Genomic DNA, 17,255 nt, shown 5'->3' on the forward strand with positions numbered 1-17,255 from the left:
ATTCAATTCAACTAATACAGCTCAATTTCAAAAGGGCTTAAAATGGCAAAGTGCCCAGGCCAGTAAGATGGCACATCGGAGGAATTTACTAACATTATCTGTAACACCCCACTCGCAAATTTTAAGAGGCCTATAACAGGCAGCAAGGAAGCTCAGACCCTACGTTACAGGACAGCACAGCAGAGAGTTACGTCAGCTGTTAGCTCCCTGCCCAGCAGGGGGCATCAGCGAATGCAGAGGTCCATAGGAGGGGCACAAAGGTGGGTGAGGGAGAAGGGAAGACAGCATGCATCAGACCTAAACAACACCGTGCCAGTTGTCAGGAGGAACCGCCCTGTTTAATTTAGCAGCCCGGAAATAACACAGCCAAATTTACCCAATGTCGTTGGCCATTGTAATCAGACAGCATTTCATTAGAATAACTTAATAACACTGCTCTGGCAATCACAAAACTAGTTTCTTCTGAACACAAATAGCCAATTGTCAACAGACCATCAAAATATTTCCACTTTTGGGCAGCATGGTGGCTCAGTGGGTTAGCCCTGCTGCCTCACGGCGCCAAGGTCCCAGGTTCGATCCCGGCTCTGGGTCACTGTCCGTGTGGAGTTTGCACATTCTCCCCGTGTTTGCGTGGGTTTCGCCCCCACAACCCAAAGATGTGCAGGGTAGGTGGGTAGGCCACGCTAAATTGGCCCTTAATTGGAAAAATGAATTGGGTACTCTAAATTTATATTTTAAAAAAATATTTCCGCTTTAACGAAGTGTAGAAAATAGACTGTACCTTATCCTTTAGTTGCTGACAAAGCTGTAGTGCGATAGTAAAGAAAACCAATGTGTCATTTAGCCAGGGAACCACACATTCCACTTTGTGCACGTGGCTAACTTCAAATTTCTGGTTATTAAGCTCACTGTAACACAGAATAGAGAAAATACCTGTTGAAATTCATTCCTGTTGACACTTAGCCCAGAAGGAAAGACACTCTTGCTGCATGCTCGGTGCTGCTGTCACCGAAGCCCACTGGGATGACGGATCTCTGCTTCTACATTAGGCTGGCAGTCCACCCTGGACTTTCAACTCAAAGCCTAGCTGTGAACGAACTACGGGACAGGATTCCACCCTTGTGACAGCATTTCCTTTCCTTAGATCTCAACGGGCTGCATGCCATTCACAGGCAGGAGGATAGGTGGCGCCTCGCGCATTCCCACTCCAGAGAAGCATCTGGCCTCTGAAAGCCAACTTTGGCAGAGCGTCCGTGATACAAACCCCTCAGCAGGCAGACAAGTGAGGTTACAAACTCTGTATTTAACGTCATATTTAAGAGGAGGAATTGCAGCTTAGATAACAATGCTCCAATAAGATAGTGCAGCAATAGCAACAGTATCACTGAATTTGTTTGAGAGCAACAGTAAACCGTGGCACTAAGTCATCTCAATAATAAATTGTTAGTAACAGTACTCAGAAAAATGGACAGAACTGTGCAGTTTGATCCCAGGAGAAATGCAGGAGGGCCATGTAATAATGCAATTTGAGTTATTGAGCACAAACCAGTGGCCTCAACAGCACTGTGCCATGGTGGCACTAGTACACAGTGGTTTAATGTTTTTAAACCGCATGATTCTAGGATTTTGTACTCTTTTTGGGGATGGAATTCTGCCATTCCATTAACCTTACAACTGAAAAGCTGTGCGTATGTCTCTTTGTAAATTGAATCAACAACATTAATGAAGCATTTGTGGAGAGCCGAGACATCCATTAGCAATGTGAATTTGCAAATTAACTAATGTCCTTTTACATTTAGGCACCAACATTTTAATCTTATTTTGTTGCAATGAAATCGTTGAGAAGGCAGGTGGGACGGATGCAGATCTAATAAACCTACTGAATAACATCCAGTAATTTAGCAAGTCTTTTAAAACATCGAGCATTTGTAATTTGTTAAGTGAATCACAATACACTTGGATCTGCAACGATTTCAATTGCAACCTTTGCCCAGGTTTCTGGAACAAATATTTCAAACTGTAGTCTTCGGCGTTATTTTTAATAGCGCCATTGAACCCCCCCCCCCCCCCCCCCCCCCCCCCCCCCCCCCAAAAAACAAGAAAACAGCTATTCGCCAATCACAGCAAGATACCCAAGAGAGTAAACAAATAAGACGGAAATCATTTAAAAAGCAATAACATTCCTGGGAAGAGTGCGTCAAATGCAAAATGCGACACATATGCAAAATGAAATACACTTACAAACTCTCTGGCTTCCACTGCTCCTGTCACTGAAATTTAAATGTTCCAGATTCAATGTGTGCACAGTGTCACTTTTTCCAGATGTGAGCAAAAACTCAATTTAAAACAAATAGGTCAGAAAAGGCGGCTGGTTGGAGACACTCCAAACCTCCCAGTCTTCAGCTGGGCAATTGTTTTTAATAATCTTTATTGTCAAAGTCGGCTTACATTAACACTGCAATTAAGTTACTGTGAAAATCCCCTAGTCGCCACATTCCGGCGCCTGTTCGGGAACACAGAAGAGAATTCAGAATGTCCAAATTACCTAACAGCACGTCTTTCAGGACTTGTGGGAGGAAACCGGAGCGCCCGGAGGAGACCCAAGCAGACACAGAGAGAACGTGCAGACTCCACACAGACAGTGACCCAAGCCGGGAATCGAACCTGGGACCTTGGCGATGTGAAGCAACAGTGTCAGACTAGCCAAGTCAGTGGGTCAAAATCGAACTGCTGCAACATTTCCCGAAATCAAGAGACACTTACAACATGGATCCCGGGCTGTGCAGCACGGAGCTTCCTGCAGGTTTGAAGTTCTGGAAAGTGAAGGGCAAAGCTGATGAGAAGATAGTCCAAAAACCAACACAAGAACTTCTTACATCATAGTAACCCCAGTAATTCTTTTCTTATTGTAAAGAATGTCAACGCTGCTGGTAAGACATTCATTCCTTCAAAGCTACATAAAAAAATTATAGGTTTATGCTTGACGTTGTAACTTAATAACCAAGGTTGGGAAATTTTCCAGCCTCGAGTCCTGGACTTTATGCTTGTTTTGTACGTCATATTTTAAATGGAACACAATCTGACATGACACAGAGGGGAAAAGCAGGGTGTGTAGAACGATGCTACCTGCCAGGCTAACATTAACAATCTCACCGCCCCACAAGGTCAATCTGTTTTGACAACATTTAAGTTACAGAAGGATGTCACTTTTCAATGCTGAATCTGGGTCAGTGTGAATTTGCATGATGCTGTATAAACAGCATGGCCGATACCCGCAGTCACAGGAACAGGAGGAGGTTATTCAGCCTCTCGAGCTGGATCTGCCATTTAATTAAATCATACCGATTTGGACCTCCTCTTCACTTTGATCCCCATGTCCTGAAACTTTCACCCAACAACATCCATCAATCTCAGTCTTGAAAATTTCAATCGGCCTGCCATCCATAGCCTTTTGGGGGATGCAGGTTCCAAACTGCATTACTCATATTGTGAAAGATGCTTTCTCATTTCATTCCAAAATGGCTTGGGCTCTAATATGAAGATTGTACTCCCTTGCTCCGAATTCCTCCACTCGATAACACGGTTCCTCTATAAGTTTCCGATTGGATCCCTTCACCACTTTAAACAGCTCTATTAGATTGCCCCACCATCTCTTCATCTCAAGGGAACCAGGAAGCAAGTTTATGCAATCCATTCTGAATTGGACCCTGTAGGCCTTGGTAAGATTCTGATGAATCTGCACTGCAGCCTCTACAAGACTATAAAAATGAATTTAACCAAAGCTCTGAGCAAATGGAGAATCACTTCCCTCCCCCTTGTAGTCCAACAGCACGTCCACCTCACACAGGAGGTCAGCATCCTATCAGCCTTTCCAATTTAAAGACCACCATAGGTTTTTATTGATTTGCATTCTTGCTTTTCTCATAATTTCCAGTCTCTCAGCATCAAGGAGAAATTCGGATTTGTTTACTTATTTCCAAAATGGGTGATCTCATGCTGAACTCCACTGGCTATAGTTTTACCTTATCTGTCCATTGTATATAACTTCCTATTCTCATCATCACAACCTAACTGTGCCAAAACTGTGACAAACTCGGTTCATTCGTCCAAAGTGGCGGACCCTACCCCCCCATCCCCCACATTAAACTGCTTCGGCCATATTTTTGCCCACTCTCTCAGCGTGGCAATGTTGCGATGCAACTTCCTGCTCCCATCTACACAGGTTACTCTTTGTCAATGCAGATTCGAAACGTTAGCTCCCTTCTCTCTCCACAGATGCAGCCAGACCTGCTGAGTATTTTCTGTTTTGTTGCAGATTCCAGCATCTGCAATATTTTCCTTTTATTTAAAGTAACAAGTTTTGTTAACTTTATTTATAAGGAGCATTTGAACTGTATTGAGTTACTCAACTGGAATTAGAGGCAGGTGTAGACAGCAAGTTAAAGTTTTTTCTTTCATTTAAGAACTGTTTAACTGTTATTTGTAAAATCTGGATGTTAATCTGGTTAATTCTGTCTTTAAATTAAAGTTGGTTTTAACATGATCCCCTATTGGTCAGACATCACTCTCAGGGCGAAGTTTCCTTTCCTCACAGTTTTACAAATTAAAAATTGTGGGGGTTCTTGTCCGCTTTCCTAACAAAAGTTGGGATCTAGCCCGGTACCCTAATATTACACGTTGGTCAACATCAATGCACCTAATTTTGTGTCACTTACACAAACAAAAAAAAACATTTCTTTCTCCAAGTCACTGATAGAAGTCACGAATAACGACCACAAGCCCAAGTTAAATCTGATCAATGTCATATCACATTCGAAATGTCACGTTTACCAAACTACTGAACAACGGTACAAAACAAACCCATTTACACTGATTACTTCAAACAATTGGGTTGCCAAATCTCCTTGAATTCCAGGAGATTTCAGGCCAATCTTGATCAGTCTCCTGGACTCCCCCCATGTCCTAGCCTGGAGAAAAATCATTTGAGACATTTATAAAAAGATTTTTGGGGGGGGGGGGGGGAGAGAGAGAGAACAGAACTGTTGGCTGACAGACAGTTGCACATCATCCAATTGGGTAAGACGTCTTTTTGACGGTGGCTCAGTGGTTAGCAATGCTGCCCCACAGCGCAGAGGTCCCAGGTTCAATCCTGGCCCCAGATCACTGTCCGCGTGGAGTTTGCTCCCCGTGTTTGCGTGGGTCTCACCTCCACAACCCAAAGATGTGCAGGGTAGGTGGATTGGCCGCGCCAAATTGCACCTTGATTGGAAACAAATGAATTAGTACTTTAAATTTATATATAAAAAAATAAGTCTTTTTGCTTTCCAATTGGTGTAGGAAGGCAGTTTGTTACAAGGATGCATGCATTGGTGACTAATAGCTGGAGTGAGGGGGCAGGTGATGTGATGAAACCTCCAGGAATACATTTAATCACAGGTGGCAACTCTAGTTGGTAATGTAACAATTCCCAGACACCGATAACATGTAAAATTATGTTAGATTTTCAGTGAAGGAGACTTTTCAGTGAAGGAGCACACAACATTCAGTTTTAAGTCTTTTATGGTAACAAATTAAGATAACTGACCAAAGAATTTCAGTAGGCAGATCATACTCAAAACTACAGAAAGTTTCCCATTTAACATTTAAAATGGGAAATCCCCTCTTTGCTTTGAACTTTAAGAGGACACTTTATTTGCCAGAAACCAGTTCAAAGATACTCTCAGCTCCCGGTGACCTCCTTCCTCTTCCAGCCAGATAATTTCTATTCCTCAAACCGACTTTCACAGTGAGGTTACCTTGGAGAGACTTCCCTCTGGCGAAGCTAGGCAAATCTTCCAGCCTCTATCAAATCCTCAATGAATTCGTCAATGAGAGTGTGATGTCTCAACCGCATTCTGTGCAGTGACCAGTAGAGACCGCTGCCTCTATCTCTCTGCCCACTCAGACGCTTGCAGATCGACTATGTCTGTGAAATCTGACGGGTTCAGGAATATCTTTGGAAAACTGCAACCCAATTCTTTTAGTGGCTTCCTACCAACTAGACCCCTAAAGCCCACCCCCATGGCAATGTGAATTGCATGGGCCTCTATCCATTAACTAGGCGGTTCAAAGTATAAGCGTTCGTAACACCTGAACATTCCTAACATCTCCCTGTTATCACTTGAAGAGTAACATTCCACCCAGTCATCACAGATGCCCTTGCCATTATCCCCAGGTGTTAACATCATGCGTCCTGTTCCTGGTAAAACAACACTTTATCCTTTAACAACCAAGCCACCTAAGCTGGTCGTTGGGTAGAATTCAGAACAAGTCACATGACCCCCCTTTTATTTCTCCATTGTACTCTAAATTAAAGAGGCAGTCCCAAAACATAAGCTTACAATCTTCATATTCATAACAGTGATATAATAAGAATGGTGTTACAGCCACATATTACCTTATTCAAATTGGGTTGCAGAAGATGGAGCTGGTACACAATCAAACAAAGTTTACTCAGATTAATGTAGAAATTTGCAAAGACGTCGCCAGGAAGAGGTGGTGTGAACATTTTCTAAAAGAGAATTAAGATATTTAGTTATTACAAATATATACAATTAAACACTGGCTTAAGCTGATAAAATGGAAGTTGCATTCTTTAAGAATATCTTTGTGTATCATTCTTACAAGATCCTAACCTATTGGAATATAAAGTCACATGGGAACATGTTAATGTTGCATGGGAACATGTTAATGTTGCATGGGAACATGTTAATGTTGCATGGGAACATGTTAATGTTGCATGGGAACATGTTAATGTTGCATGGGAACATGCTAATTTAAGTCACATGAGAGCAAGTTAATTAAAGTCATATGGGAACATGTATATTTTGCAGTGTGATACAAAGTCAGTGCACGTCAAGGTAATTGACTTATTGTGAACATATAAATTAAGCAGTCTTGCGTTTGACATGTCCAGTGTTATTTTCAGGTGGAAAAAATGTCGGCCACAATCCTTCCCTAAAGCTTGTTTTCAGACAACACAAAAGCTAATGACAAAGAATGACACGGATTTTGATACCAGATGAACTTGGATTACAATTTAGGCTGCAGACACACTACTAATTATAGTGCTGGTATGAAGCTATTGGCTTTTAATAATAATAATAATCTTTACTAGTGTCACAAGTAGGCTTACATTAACACTGCAATGAAGTTACTGTGAAAATCCCCTAGTCACCACACTCCGGTGCCTGTTCGGGTACACCGAGGGAGAATTCAGAATGTCTAATTCACCTAACAGCACGTCTTTTTGGGCTTGTGGGAGGAAACACGTAGAGACGGGGCGAATGCGCAGACTTCTGCACACACAGTGACCCAAATCGGATCCCTGGCTCTGTGAAGCAACAGTGCTAACCACTGTGCTACCGTGCCGCCCTTTTCTCTGAGGCTACAGCTGCAATACAATACCGGACCGGTTGACAGGTAGAGAGAGGTAGGATAAAATAGGTGGGGGGTGGGGAATCAGAGAGAGTGAAAGAAAGGGCAAGTGAGTGGAGGCGAGAGAACGAGTGAGCGAGCAAAGCAAAAGACACTGGTCAGTCACAGAATAGGATACATGCTCACCATCAAACTGCTCGAGGCAACTTCCGGGAGTGTCATTGCGGCAGGAGTGGTGAGTCTATTGCGAGCACGGGTTAGCTGCAACATTACTGCATCCATGAGCTTAAAAATAAAACGTCTGCGTTTCTGTCAGGTAGGCTTCAGGACTGGTTAATGATTACTGATAATCTTTTGGATTAATTAATGGTAAACAGAATATTAACTTCACTCTAGCAACAAGTGGGGGAAACAAAGCTGCCACTCATTGGACCCAGATATCCATCTTCATCCCAGTTGCTAAGCTGACTTCTGCTCCTTCAGATAGGGTCTCAGACACAGTTGTTTTCCTATATTACTTTTACGTAAAGAATGAGAGGATCTGCCACAATGAATCATAGAGAAAGATAATTATCCTCACAAGACAGACAGAGCAGATAACTTACAAGCATGTCAGGAGTGCGTCAACACTGGAAGTGAATTGGGCCATACATCACGTGAAGCAATTTTCAACTCAGAACTAAATGAATTTTAATCTTTTCGCAGTCAAGGACACAGTGGTGCTACTTTATCATTTTGACACATCAGTGGCTATGAGCTTTTTCAAAGATACTTTACAGAGAACTTTTATATTCATCACTAGAAAGTAGTTTGGTGTTGTAATTTTACACAGAATATTTACTCTGCACTCGTCAGCCAACCTGCAACAATGGCAGTCGGCAATTAAGACCTTCTTCTGGAAGATGGATTTTGGTTCACCCGGCTCTTCTGAAAGCACTGACTCATTCTGAGCGTCAAGTCTCACCCAGGGGGCGTCAGCTGATATTTATGGCTTGATAGTGCCAGTCAGACATTTGATTACTGAAACTCTCAATGTGCACCATCTAACATGGGCTGCTGGAATACAATCAGACACCAATCTGCAGCGCCTCCACTGCCAATTTGGCGGAGGTTGCCGTGAGGAACAGGAAACAGATCCCGGCCTGTACAGCTCAGGGCAGGATCAGGCCTCATCCCTCCACCGGGATCGTCCAGTCCCAGGCGTTTGGCTGCACCGCTGAATCTCCCGTGGTGGGTCCCACCCCGGCGGGTCTGGAAAATCTCAGTCTTCGATACTGACTGGACAATTTGCTGAGCCTTTTAAGGGACGCCATGGTTTTCCATACTATTGTAAGAAACTTAGTTTCAAACCTGGAACAATTTAGGCAAAATGTAGAAACAAGTACTAAAACGCCATAATGAGGCCATTAAAATGCCATTGAACATACCCCATTCCAATTCTCTGCAACATGTCACTTTCAGAAGTAGGGGAGACATGACAGCAACCCCCATCTTTTACCTATCATTGCTTGAGAGTTAACGTTTTATCTGATTTTTGCAGACCACTGGTAGATAGCAGTCACTAGATATTAGCAAAATAATCTATGGTTATTAAATATTTAAAGCTTAGTAGCTTTGAAACGAAATTCATTTAACAATTAATTCAGGCATTGATTATTCAAGGATATTTGCTGCTAAGTTGCTGTAAGTATTTAAACCTGACTGACCTTATTGACCTCGGCCCCGCTTTTAAACTGGTAAGACTGATCTCTGCTGTTCAGCAGGTACAAGGCTTGCCCAACATGGTTCCTGGCATCCTGAATCTGTTAAGCCAGAAAGAGGAAGTTAAATCAAAGACCGCGGAATTGGATGGTGGGGAGGGCAGAGGGAAGAAAATGTTGAAAACAAAAATGGAAGGGGCATTGCTATCCAAGGAATGGCAGGCACAGGATGGCAAGAAGGACTGGAACAAGGAAAAAGCGACGTGGCCCATTAACCCACAAGTTCTAATGTGGTGTTATCCGATTGCTAAGTAGCCACAGATGTACAGCTAAGACGTGCTCGGACTTTGGTGGAAAATGGCTTATATATCTAACAACAAAGGTAATTACAGCATATATACATTTACTACATAAACACTGTACAGCAAGAAGCAGGAGTAGCCTGACAGATTTTATGCTGCTGCTTCTACTCCGCAGAGTTCTCCTCCCACCTTGCTTAATTTCACCCCATTTGTTTATTCCATCCTCCCCCCCCAACCACACACACAAACTTATCTAGTTCCTCTTAGGGACCAAATCATCCAACCATCAAAAATCTCTGACACTGTTAAGTGGATTACCATTTTACCAACTGACACTTCCCAAGCGCACAATGTGCAAATCATAGAATCATACAAGTTACTGTGCAGGAGGCCGCCATTCGGCCCATCCAGTCTTCATGGTTTTGATAAAAGATTCGAACAATGGGTCAATTCTATGTCGTTCTCGTTGCCAAACATTCACAGTTACAATAAAAAAAGACACCCAGCACCCATGGAAAGAGAAACAGGGGTTCATGTTTCAGGTCAAGGGCTTTATGAATCACGGGGTCATCGACATAATTGCCCTCTCCACAGATGCTGGCTGAACTGCTGAGGGCGTCCAGCATTTTCTGTTTTTAATCGGAGGTTGCTCCACCGATTGGAATTCACACCTAATTCCCCCAAGTGCAAATCCTTCACTGCTGTGGAATATTTTATTTTCTTCGCGGAGGAGCTTTCAGTTCGGGTAAAGACAAATCGGCGCGTGATACAAACGACCAAAATTCAGAGCTATACAAGTTGACGTCTAACTGCGGGCTATTGTTTAACAGATTAGATAATGGCACAAGTGGTATCGGAATTGCAACCATGGTCAGTACGTCAATAGTTTACTTGTCAAAATAAGCTGAGCAATCATACGAAAGAATGGACAGCTGCCGACAGTGCCAGAAGTGCTGTAATGAGTTTTTTTACCTGCTGCATTTTCCACTGTTTATCTTCTCGGAAAGTAGAATGCAGGACCTGGTTGTGTTTGGGCAGTCTCAGGTTAATATCCTAGATTGGAAAATAGATGTTCGATTAAACCTCAGGATCAGCCTCTTGGACACAGCAGTTATCTAGAGATGGCCGAACTCTTTATATTTACGCTGCATTTGCCACATATTTATTGGGGGGGGGGGGGGGGGAATGTGTACAGCAGGGCTCATGCGAGTCACTACGAGGAGAGGGTGTTGTGAATTTCTACCCTGACAGTGACAGATTTTGAAAACTCCTTTCACAGAGAGTTAGAGGGAAGCATTTGCAGACAGGAAACTAAAATCTTTACTCGTGGATTATTTCACTGCAGCCATGTTGGTCTAAACTGTCTCACCATCCCAGTAATGCAAGTGGATTGTTGGTATCTGCAAGTGTTTGACCACATTGCCTAATACTCACAGCGACCTACAATCCGCTCTCATTACTTGGATAGTGAGAAAGAGTTTAGAAACACTCATTAACATGACTGCAGTCAGGGCAACACGGTGGCCTAGTGGTTAGCACAACCGCCTCACGGCGCTGAGGTCCCAGGATCGATCCCGGCTCTGGGTCACTGTCCGTGTGGAGTTTGCACATTCTCCCCGTGTCTGCGTGGGTTTCGCCCCCACAACCCAAAAATGTGCAGAGTAGGTGGATTGTCCACGCTAAATTGCCCCTTAATTGGAAAAAATAATTGGGTAATCTAAATTTTTTTTAAAAATGACTGCAGTCAATTATCCCACAAGGAAAGAATTTGTTTCCTGTCTGCACATCCCTCTCTCCCACTTCCAGGCGGCAGGCTCTAGCTGTGAAGCCATTAGATATCTGTGCATGCATGGACCAGTTTGCATGTACAAATGGGGGGGGCAGCTATGTTTCATTGGCAGGGGACACATATTTACACAACGAAAAGCTGTGACATGCGTACAATGCATCTCAGGTAAAATTGCAGTCAAGCCTCCAGCCATATACATAATTATTTTCAATTTATCATGAAAAATTAGGCTAAGTAGTTTTTATAGAACAGTTGCAGGTCCGGAGTTATCAATTTGTTTTATTATATATTCCACGGAATAAGGAAAAATGTTCAACTTGTCAGGAGATCCCATTTTCCTTAAACTATTATTCATAAAGTACAAATAAACAAAAGGAAATATTCCATCAAATACTTCCTCTGTTCAGCAAAAAAGTGCTTTGCTGTAGTCCCGGAGACCAACTTGCTGCCTGCCTTCACTGATGCAGCCTCTGGTAACTGTGCGTGAATCAGCAGAGGACAACTCTTCTCCAACTGCCTCTCTTTTATTGTAAGAAGTCTTACAACACCAGGTTAAAGTCCAACAGGTTTGTTTCAAACACGAGCTTTCGGAGCACGGCTCCTTCTTCAGGTGAATGGAAAGGCCTTTCCATTCACCTGAAGAAGGAGCCGTGCTCCGAAAGCTCGTGTTTGAAACAAACCTGTTGGACTTTAACCTGGTGTTGTAAGACTTCTTACTGTGCTCACCCCAGTCCAACGCCGGCATCTCCACATCATCTCTTTTATTGCACATTGATGGGAGGCCTGGTTTCCCCCCACCGCCCCGCGTGAAGCTAACTGCTGGGATGCGCGGGCGTCCTTGTTGCTGACACGGGCGATCGAACACACTGCACCAGTCCGCTCCCTCGAATGCCCTTTCTTTTAGAAAATGCAAGTTTAAATCTTTCACAGCGCTTTCGAATTCACTCTGATTCCAGAAGTGTTATGATGCAAACTACTTTGCACTTGAAACCAAAGAGATGCGGAATGCAGTCTTCAAGCACAGTGGGGAATATAATATTCTGAATGCTTTAATATTCTATGTGCTCAGACACGGTGATCTGTGTTTTTCTGCCTTGAATTTGTAATCACAGCCTTCAGAAATGAATGGCTATATTTCAGCAACGATTTGGCAACTCAGCAATGGTAACCAGACTAAATCATTACTCTAAAGACAAACTCGTCGCCTGTTAGTAGGGTGGGGTTAAATTCTCCACGTTTCCCAGTCTTGGGTATGGAGGGAACATGTTTCCACTTGACTCCCACTGAAAATAAACTTTATATGCTGCTTGTTGTGTAATGTCTGTGTGGCATACACCATGTCACGCTTGAACGTCTTCCTAAAATATTCAAAACCTGGCATGGTGTAACAAGTTTTCACAACCTGCAAACCTCAACGTGCGGTTACTTCCAAAGGACAGCTTTCCTTTGACTCATTGACCAAGATGTGAATGTCACTGGCAAGGTTACCATTTATTGCCCAGCCCTATACAACCCGTGTAGCTCGCTGGGCTATGTCGGAGGCCACTTAGCACTGCTGCCTTACAGCGCCGAGGACCCGGGTTTGACCCCGGCCCCGGGTCACTGTCTGTGTGGAGTTTGCATGTTCTCCCCGTGTCTGCGTGGGTCTCACACCCACAACCCAAAGATGCGCAGGGTCGGTGGATTGGCCACGCTAAATTGCCCCTTAGTGTTCAAGAATGTGTAGGTTCGGAGGGTGTTACAGGGATAGGGTAGGGGATTATGCTTGGATAGGGCACTCTTTCAGAGGGTCAGTGCAGACCCGATAGGCCGAATGGCCTCCTTCTGCACAGTAGGAGTTCTATGATTCTGTGTATACAATGTCCTCTACAAAAATATGTGTGTGTATGCATGTATGCACAGACATGTGTCTGTATGTGCATTTAGACTTTGTGCATTTAGAATAAGGGGTATGGTACATTATGGGTAGTTATCAGAGACCTGGAAACATGAGTTCAAATCCCACCACACAAGCTGGGGAATTGAAAATCAATTAATTAAATAAATTTGGAATAAAATAACTAATATTAGCAATGGTGACTAAGAAACTATTGGATTGTCTAAGAAGCCATCTGGTTCACTCGTATCCTTTTTGAGGGAAGGAAACCTACCCGGCTTGTCCAGTCAGGCCGATGTGTGACTCCAGAATCTCAGCAATGTGAATTGACACTTTGTTCTCGTATTAATTAAGAGTACCCAATTCTTTTCTCCCCCCCCCAATTAAGGGGCAATTTAGTGTGGCCAATCCACTGGCCCGGCACATCTTTGGGTTGTGGGGGTGAGACCCATGCAGAGACGGGGAGAATGTGCAAACTCCACACGGACAGTGATCCGAGGCCGGGAGCGAACCCGGGACCTCGGCGCCACAGGTAGCAAGCAGTGCTAACCACTCCGCCACCGTGCCCCGTGATTTTTTCATTTTAACTGAAACACATATAGTACCCAGCTACATTTTATTTTTTTCTTAGAAAATATTTTATTAAGGCATTTATAATTTTAACAATTTTAAAACATCAGGTTTCAACAAGAATAAAACAATCTAACCAACACCTCCACCCCCCCAGTAACACCCCAGCTACATTTCCAATTAAAACCAATGAATTATATTATTTAAGTCTATGATGCTTGTATCTATTTTATATGTACTCACAGCCTGAGTCAGTGCATCGGCCTGTAATGTAAGGACACCCTTCACCTGGTCTGTTCTGGAAAAGAAAAATTATCTTACAAAACATTCACGTAGTGGTATGTAAATTTGAGAGAAAAATACGATTTGTACGTACGGTCTATATGCACAATAAATTATTTCATAACTACCCATGGAAGATTGTGACTTAAAGCTTCAGTTAATAGACTTGCAATAACATTGTTTAATCACTTGACCTTACTCTTCCTGATTTCTAGGTAGGAAAACCACGCACAATTCTCTCTATTACATCAAATGGTAAATGGCATTTCCTTCCTTTCCTACCAAGGCACCTTTGGCAATCCTTTGCTGGGGAGGAAAATTTTGATTTAAATTGTCACAGCCGGAAGAGCAGATGGTGCAGGACTGACTGGGTGGGTTGCTACACCGTAACTCTATAACTCAATATTAACAACGAGGATGGTGCTATTTCAGAAGTGCAATTCAGCCAGCGAACAATGTTAAAATGGCTACTGTTTTTAATTGGGTTTTTTGATGAAGTAACAAAGGATCGATTAAGATAAATGTGGTTGAGGTAGTGTAAATGGACATCCAAATGGCTCTTGATAAACTGTTACATAACAAGCCTCACGGTAAAGTTGAAACACACGAAATAAAAGAGACATGGCAACATGGATATGAAGCTGCTTGAGTATGAGAAACAGAGTAGTGTTGAACTGTTACGTTTCAGACAGGTGGGAGCGGTCAGTATTAAGGCCACTGCTTTTCTTCCAGAGGCGCTGCCACCGCTTTTCTGCTCGCCCCACTCCTGGTCCGGACCATAGAACCCTGGGGATCTACTGCAGACCCCTTCCCACGTCGGGAATCGTTGATCAAGCACCGCTGGGGGCCCTAAAAAGAGCCCAAAAGTCCGTTTCTAGCGGGAGCTGCCGAACGTGCGGCTTAGCTCCGCATAGCCGCAACCGGAAGTGGGCCGCTGCTTTTCTTAATCTATATTAATGACTTCGATTTGGGTGTGCAGGGCACAATTTCAAAAATTTGTGGATGACTCAAAACTCGCAAGTATGCGAACTGTGCAAAGGATAGTTATAAACATCAACAAAGCCTGGGCAGGCTAACGGACTGGGCAGGCTAACGGACTGGGCAGGCTAACGGACTGGGCAGGCTAACGGATTGGGCAGGCTAACGGGCTGGGCAGGCTAACGGGCCGGGCAGGCTAACGGCCCGGGCAGGCTAACGGGCTGGGCAGGCTAACGGACTGGGCAGGCTAACGGACTGGGCAGGCTAACGGACTGGGCAGGCTAACGGGCCGGGCAGGATAACGGCATGGGCAGGCTAACGGGCCGGGCAGGCTAACGGACTGGGCAGGCTAACCGACTGGGCAGGCTAACGGGCCGGGCAGGATAACGGGCTGGGCAGGCTAACGGACTGGGCAGGCTAACGGCCCGGGCAGGCTAACGGGCCGGACAGGCTAACGGGCCGGGCAGGCTAACGGGCCGGACAGGCTAACGGGCTGGGCAGGCTAACGGGCTGGGCAGGCTAACGGACTGGGCAGGCTAACGGGCTGGGCAGGCTAACGGGCCGGGCAGGCTAACGGGCCGGGCAGGCTAACGGGCCGGGCAGGCTAACGGACTGGACAGGCTAACGGGCCGGACAGGCTAACGGACCGGGCAGGCTAACGGGCTGGGCAGGAACGGGCCGGGCAGGCTAACGGCCTGGACAGGCTAACGGGCTGGGCAGGCTAACGGGCTGGGCAGGCTAACGGGCCGGGCAGGCTAACGGACCGGGCAGGCTAACGGCATGGGCAGGCTAATGGGCTGGGCAGGCTAACGGGCCGGGCAGGCTAACGGACCGGGCAGGCTAACGGCATGGGCAGGCTAACGGGCTGGCCAGGCTAACGGCATGGGCAGGCTAACGGGCTGGGCAGACTAACGGGCTGGGCAGGCTAACGGGCCGGGCAGGCTAACGGGCCTGGGCAGGCTAACGGGCTGGGCAGACTAACGGGCTGGGCAGGCTAACGGGCCGGGCAGGCTAACGGCCCGGGCAGGCTAACGGGCTGGACAGGCTAACGGACCGGGCAGGCTAACGGGCCGGGCAGGCTAACGGCCCGGGCAGGCTAACGGGCTGGGCAGGCTAACGGACCGGGCAGGCTAACGGACCGGGCAGGCTAACGGGCCGGGCAGGCTAACGGGCCGGACAGGCTAACGGGCTGGACAGGCTAACGGCCCGGGTAGGCTAACGGGCTGGGCAGGCTAACGGCCCGGGCAGGCTAACGGGCCGGGCAGGCTAACGGGCTGGGCAGGCTAACGGGCCGGACAGGCTAACGGGCTGGGCAGGAACGGGCCGGGCAGGCTAACGGGCTGGGCAGGCTAACGGTCTGGGCAGGCTAACGGGCCGGGCAGGCTAACGGCCTGGGCAGGCTAACGGGCTGGGCAGGAACGGCCTGGGCAGGCTAACGGACCGGACAGGCTAACGGGCTGGGCAGGCTAACGGGCCGGACAGGCTAACGGGCTGGGCAGGCTAACGGGCCGGGCAGGCTAACGGGCCGGACAGGCTAACGGGCTGGGCAGGCTAACGGGCCGGACAGGCTAACGGCATGGGCAGGCTAACGGCCCGGGCAGGCTAACGGCCCGGGCAGGCTAACGGCATGGGCAGGCTAACGGCCCGGGCAGGCTAACGGGCTGGGCAGGCTAACGGGCTGGGCAGGCTAACGGGCCGGGCAGGAACGGGCTGGGCAGGCTAACGGGCCGGACAGGCTAACGGGCTGGGCAGGCTAACGGGCCGGGCAGGCTAACGGACTGGGCAGGCTAACGGACTGGGCAGGCTAACGGGCTGGGCAGGCTAACGGGCTGGGCAGGCTAACGGGCTGGGCAGGCTAACGGGCCGGACAGGCTATTGGGCCGGACAGGCTAACGGGCCTGGGCAGGCTAACGGACTGGGCAGGAACGGGCTGGGCAGGCTAACGGGCTGGGCAGGCTAACGGGCCGGGCAGGCTAACGGGCCGGGCAGGCTAACGGACTGGGCAGGAACGGGCTGGGCAGGCTAACGGACTGGGCAGGCTAACGGACCGGGCAGGCTAACGGCCCGGGCAGGCTAACGGGCCGGGCAGGCTAACGGGCCGGGCAGGCTAACGGCCCGGGCAGGCTAACGGGCCGGACAGGCTAACAGCCTGGGCAGGCTAACGGCCCGGGCAGGCTAACGGGCTGGGCAGGCTAACGGCCCGGGTAGGCTAACGGGCTGGGCAGGCTAACGGCCCGGGCAGGCTAACGGGCTGGGCAGGCTAACGGGCTGGGCAGGCTAACGGGCCGGACAGGCTAACAGCCTGGGCAGGCTAACGGCCCGGGCAGGCTAACGGGCTGGGC

The 17,255-nt window shown here is 46.9% G+C and overlaps 1 protein-coding gene across 1 annotated transcript in view; it reads right to left on the reverse strand.

The window, feature by feature from the left end:
* The window catches only part of rogdi (rogdi atypical leucine zipper), a 43,749-nt gene that overhangs the window by 4,172 nt on the left and 22,322 nt on the right, over positions 1-17,255 (reverse strand). The window contains exons 4-10 of the mRNA XM_038819928.1: positions 13,897-13,951; positions 10,391-10,471; positions 9,123-9,218; positions 7,603-7,701; positions 6,437-6,550; positions 2,764-2,813; positions 782-908 (exon numbers count right to left, since the gene is read on the reverse strand). Of these exons, the coding sequence (XP_038675856.1) occupies positions 782-908; positions 2,764-2,813; positions 6,437-6,550; positions 7,603-7,701; positions 9,123-9,218; positions 10,391-10,471; positions 13,897-13,951 (622 nt within the window). The remainder of the gene's footprint in view (positions 1-781; positions 909-2,763; positions 2,814-6,436; positions 6,551-7,602; positions 7,702-9,122; positions 9,219-10,390; positions 10,472-13,896; positions 13,952-17,255) is intronic.

Source organism: Scyliorhinus canicula, chromosome 15 (genome assembly GCF_902713615.1).
Source record: "Scyliorhinus canicula chromosome 15, sScyCan1.1, whole genome shotgun sequence".
NCBI lineage: Eukaryota > Metazoa > Chordata > Chondrichthyes > Carcharhiniformes > Scyliorhinidae > Scyliorhinus > Scyliorhinus canicula.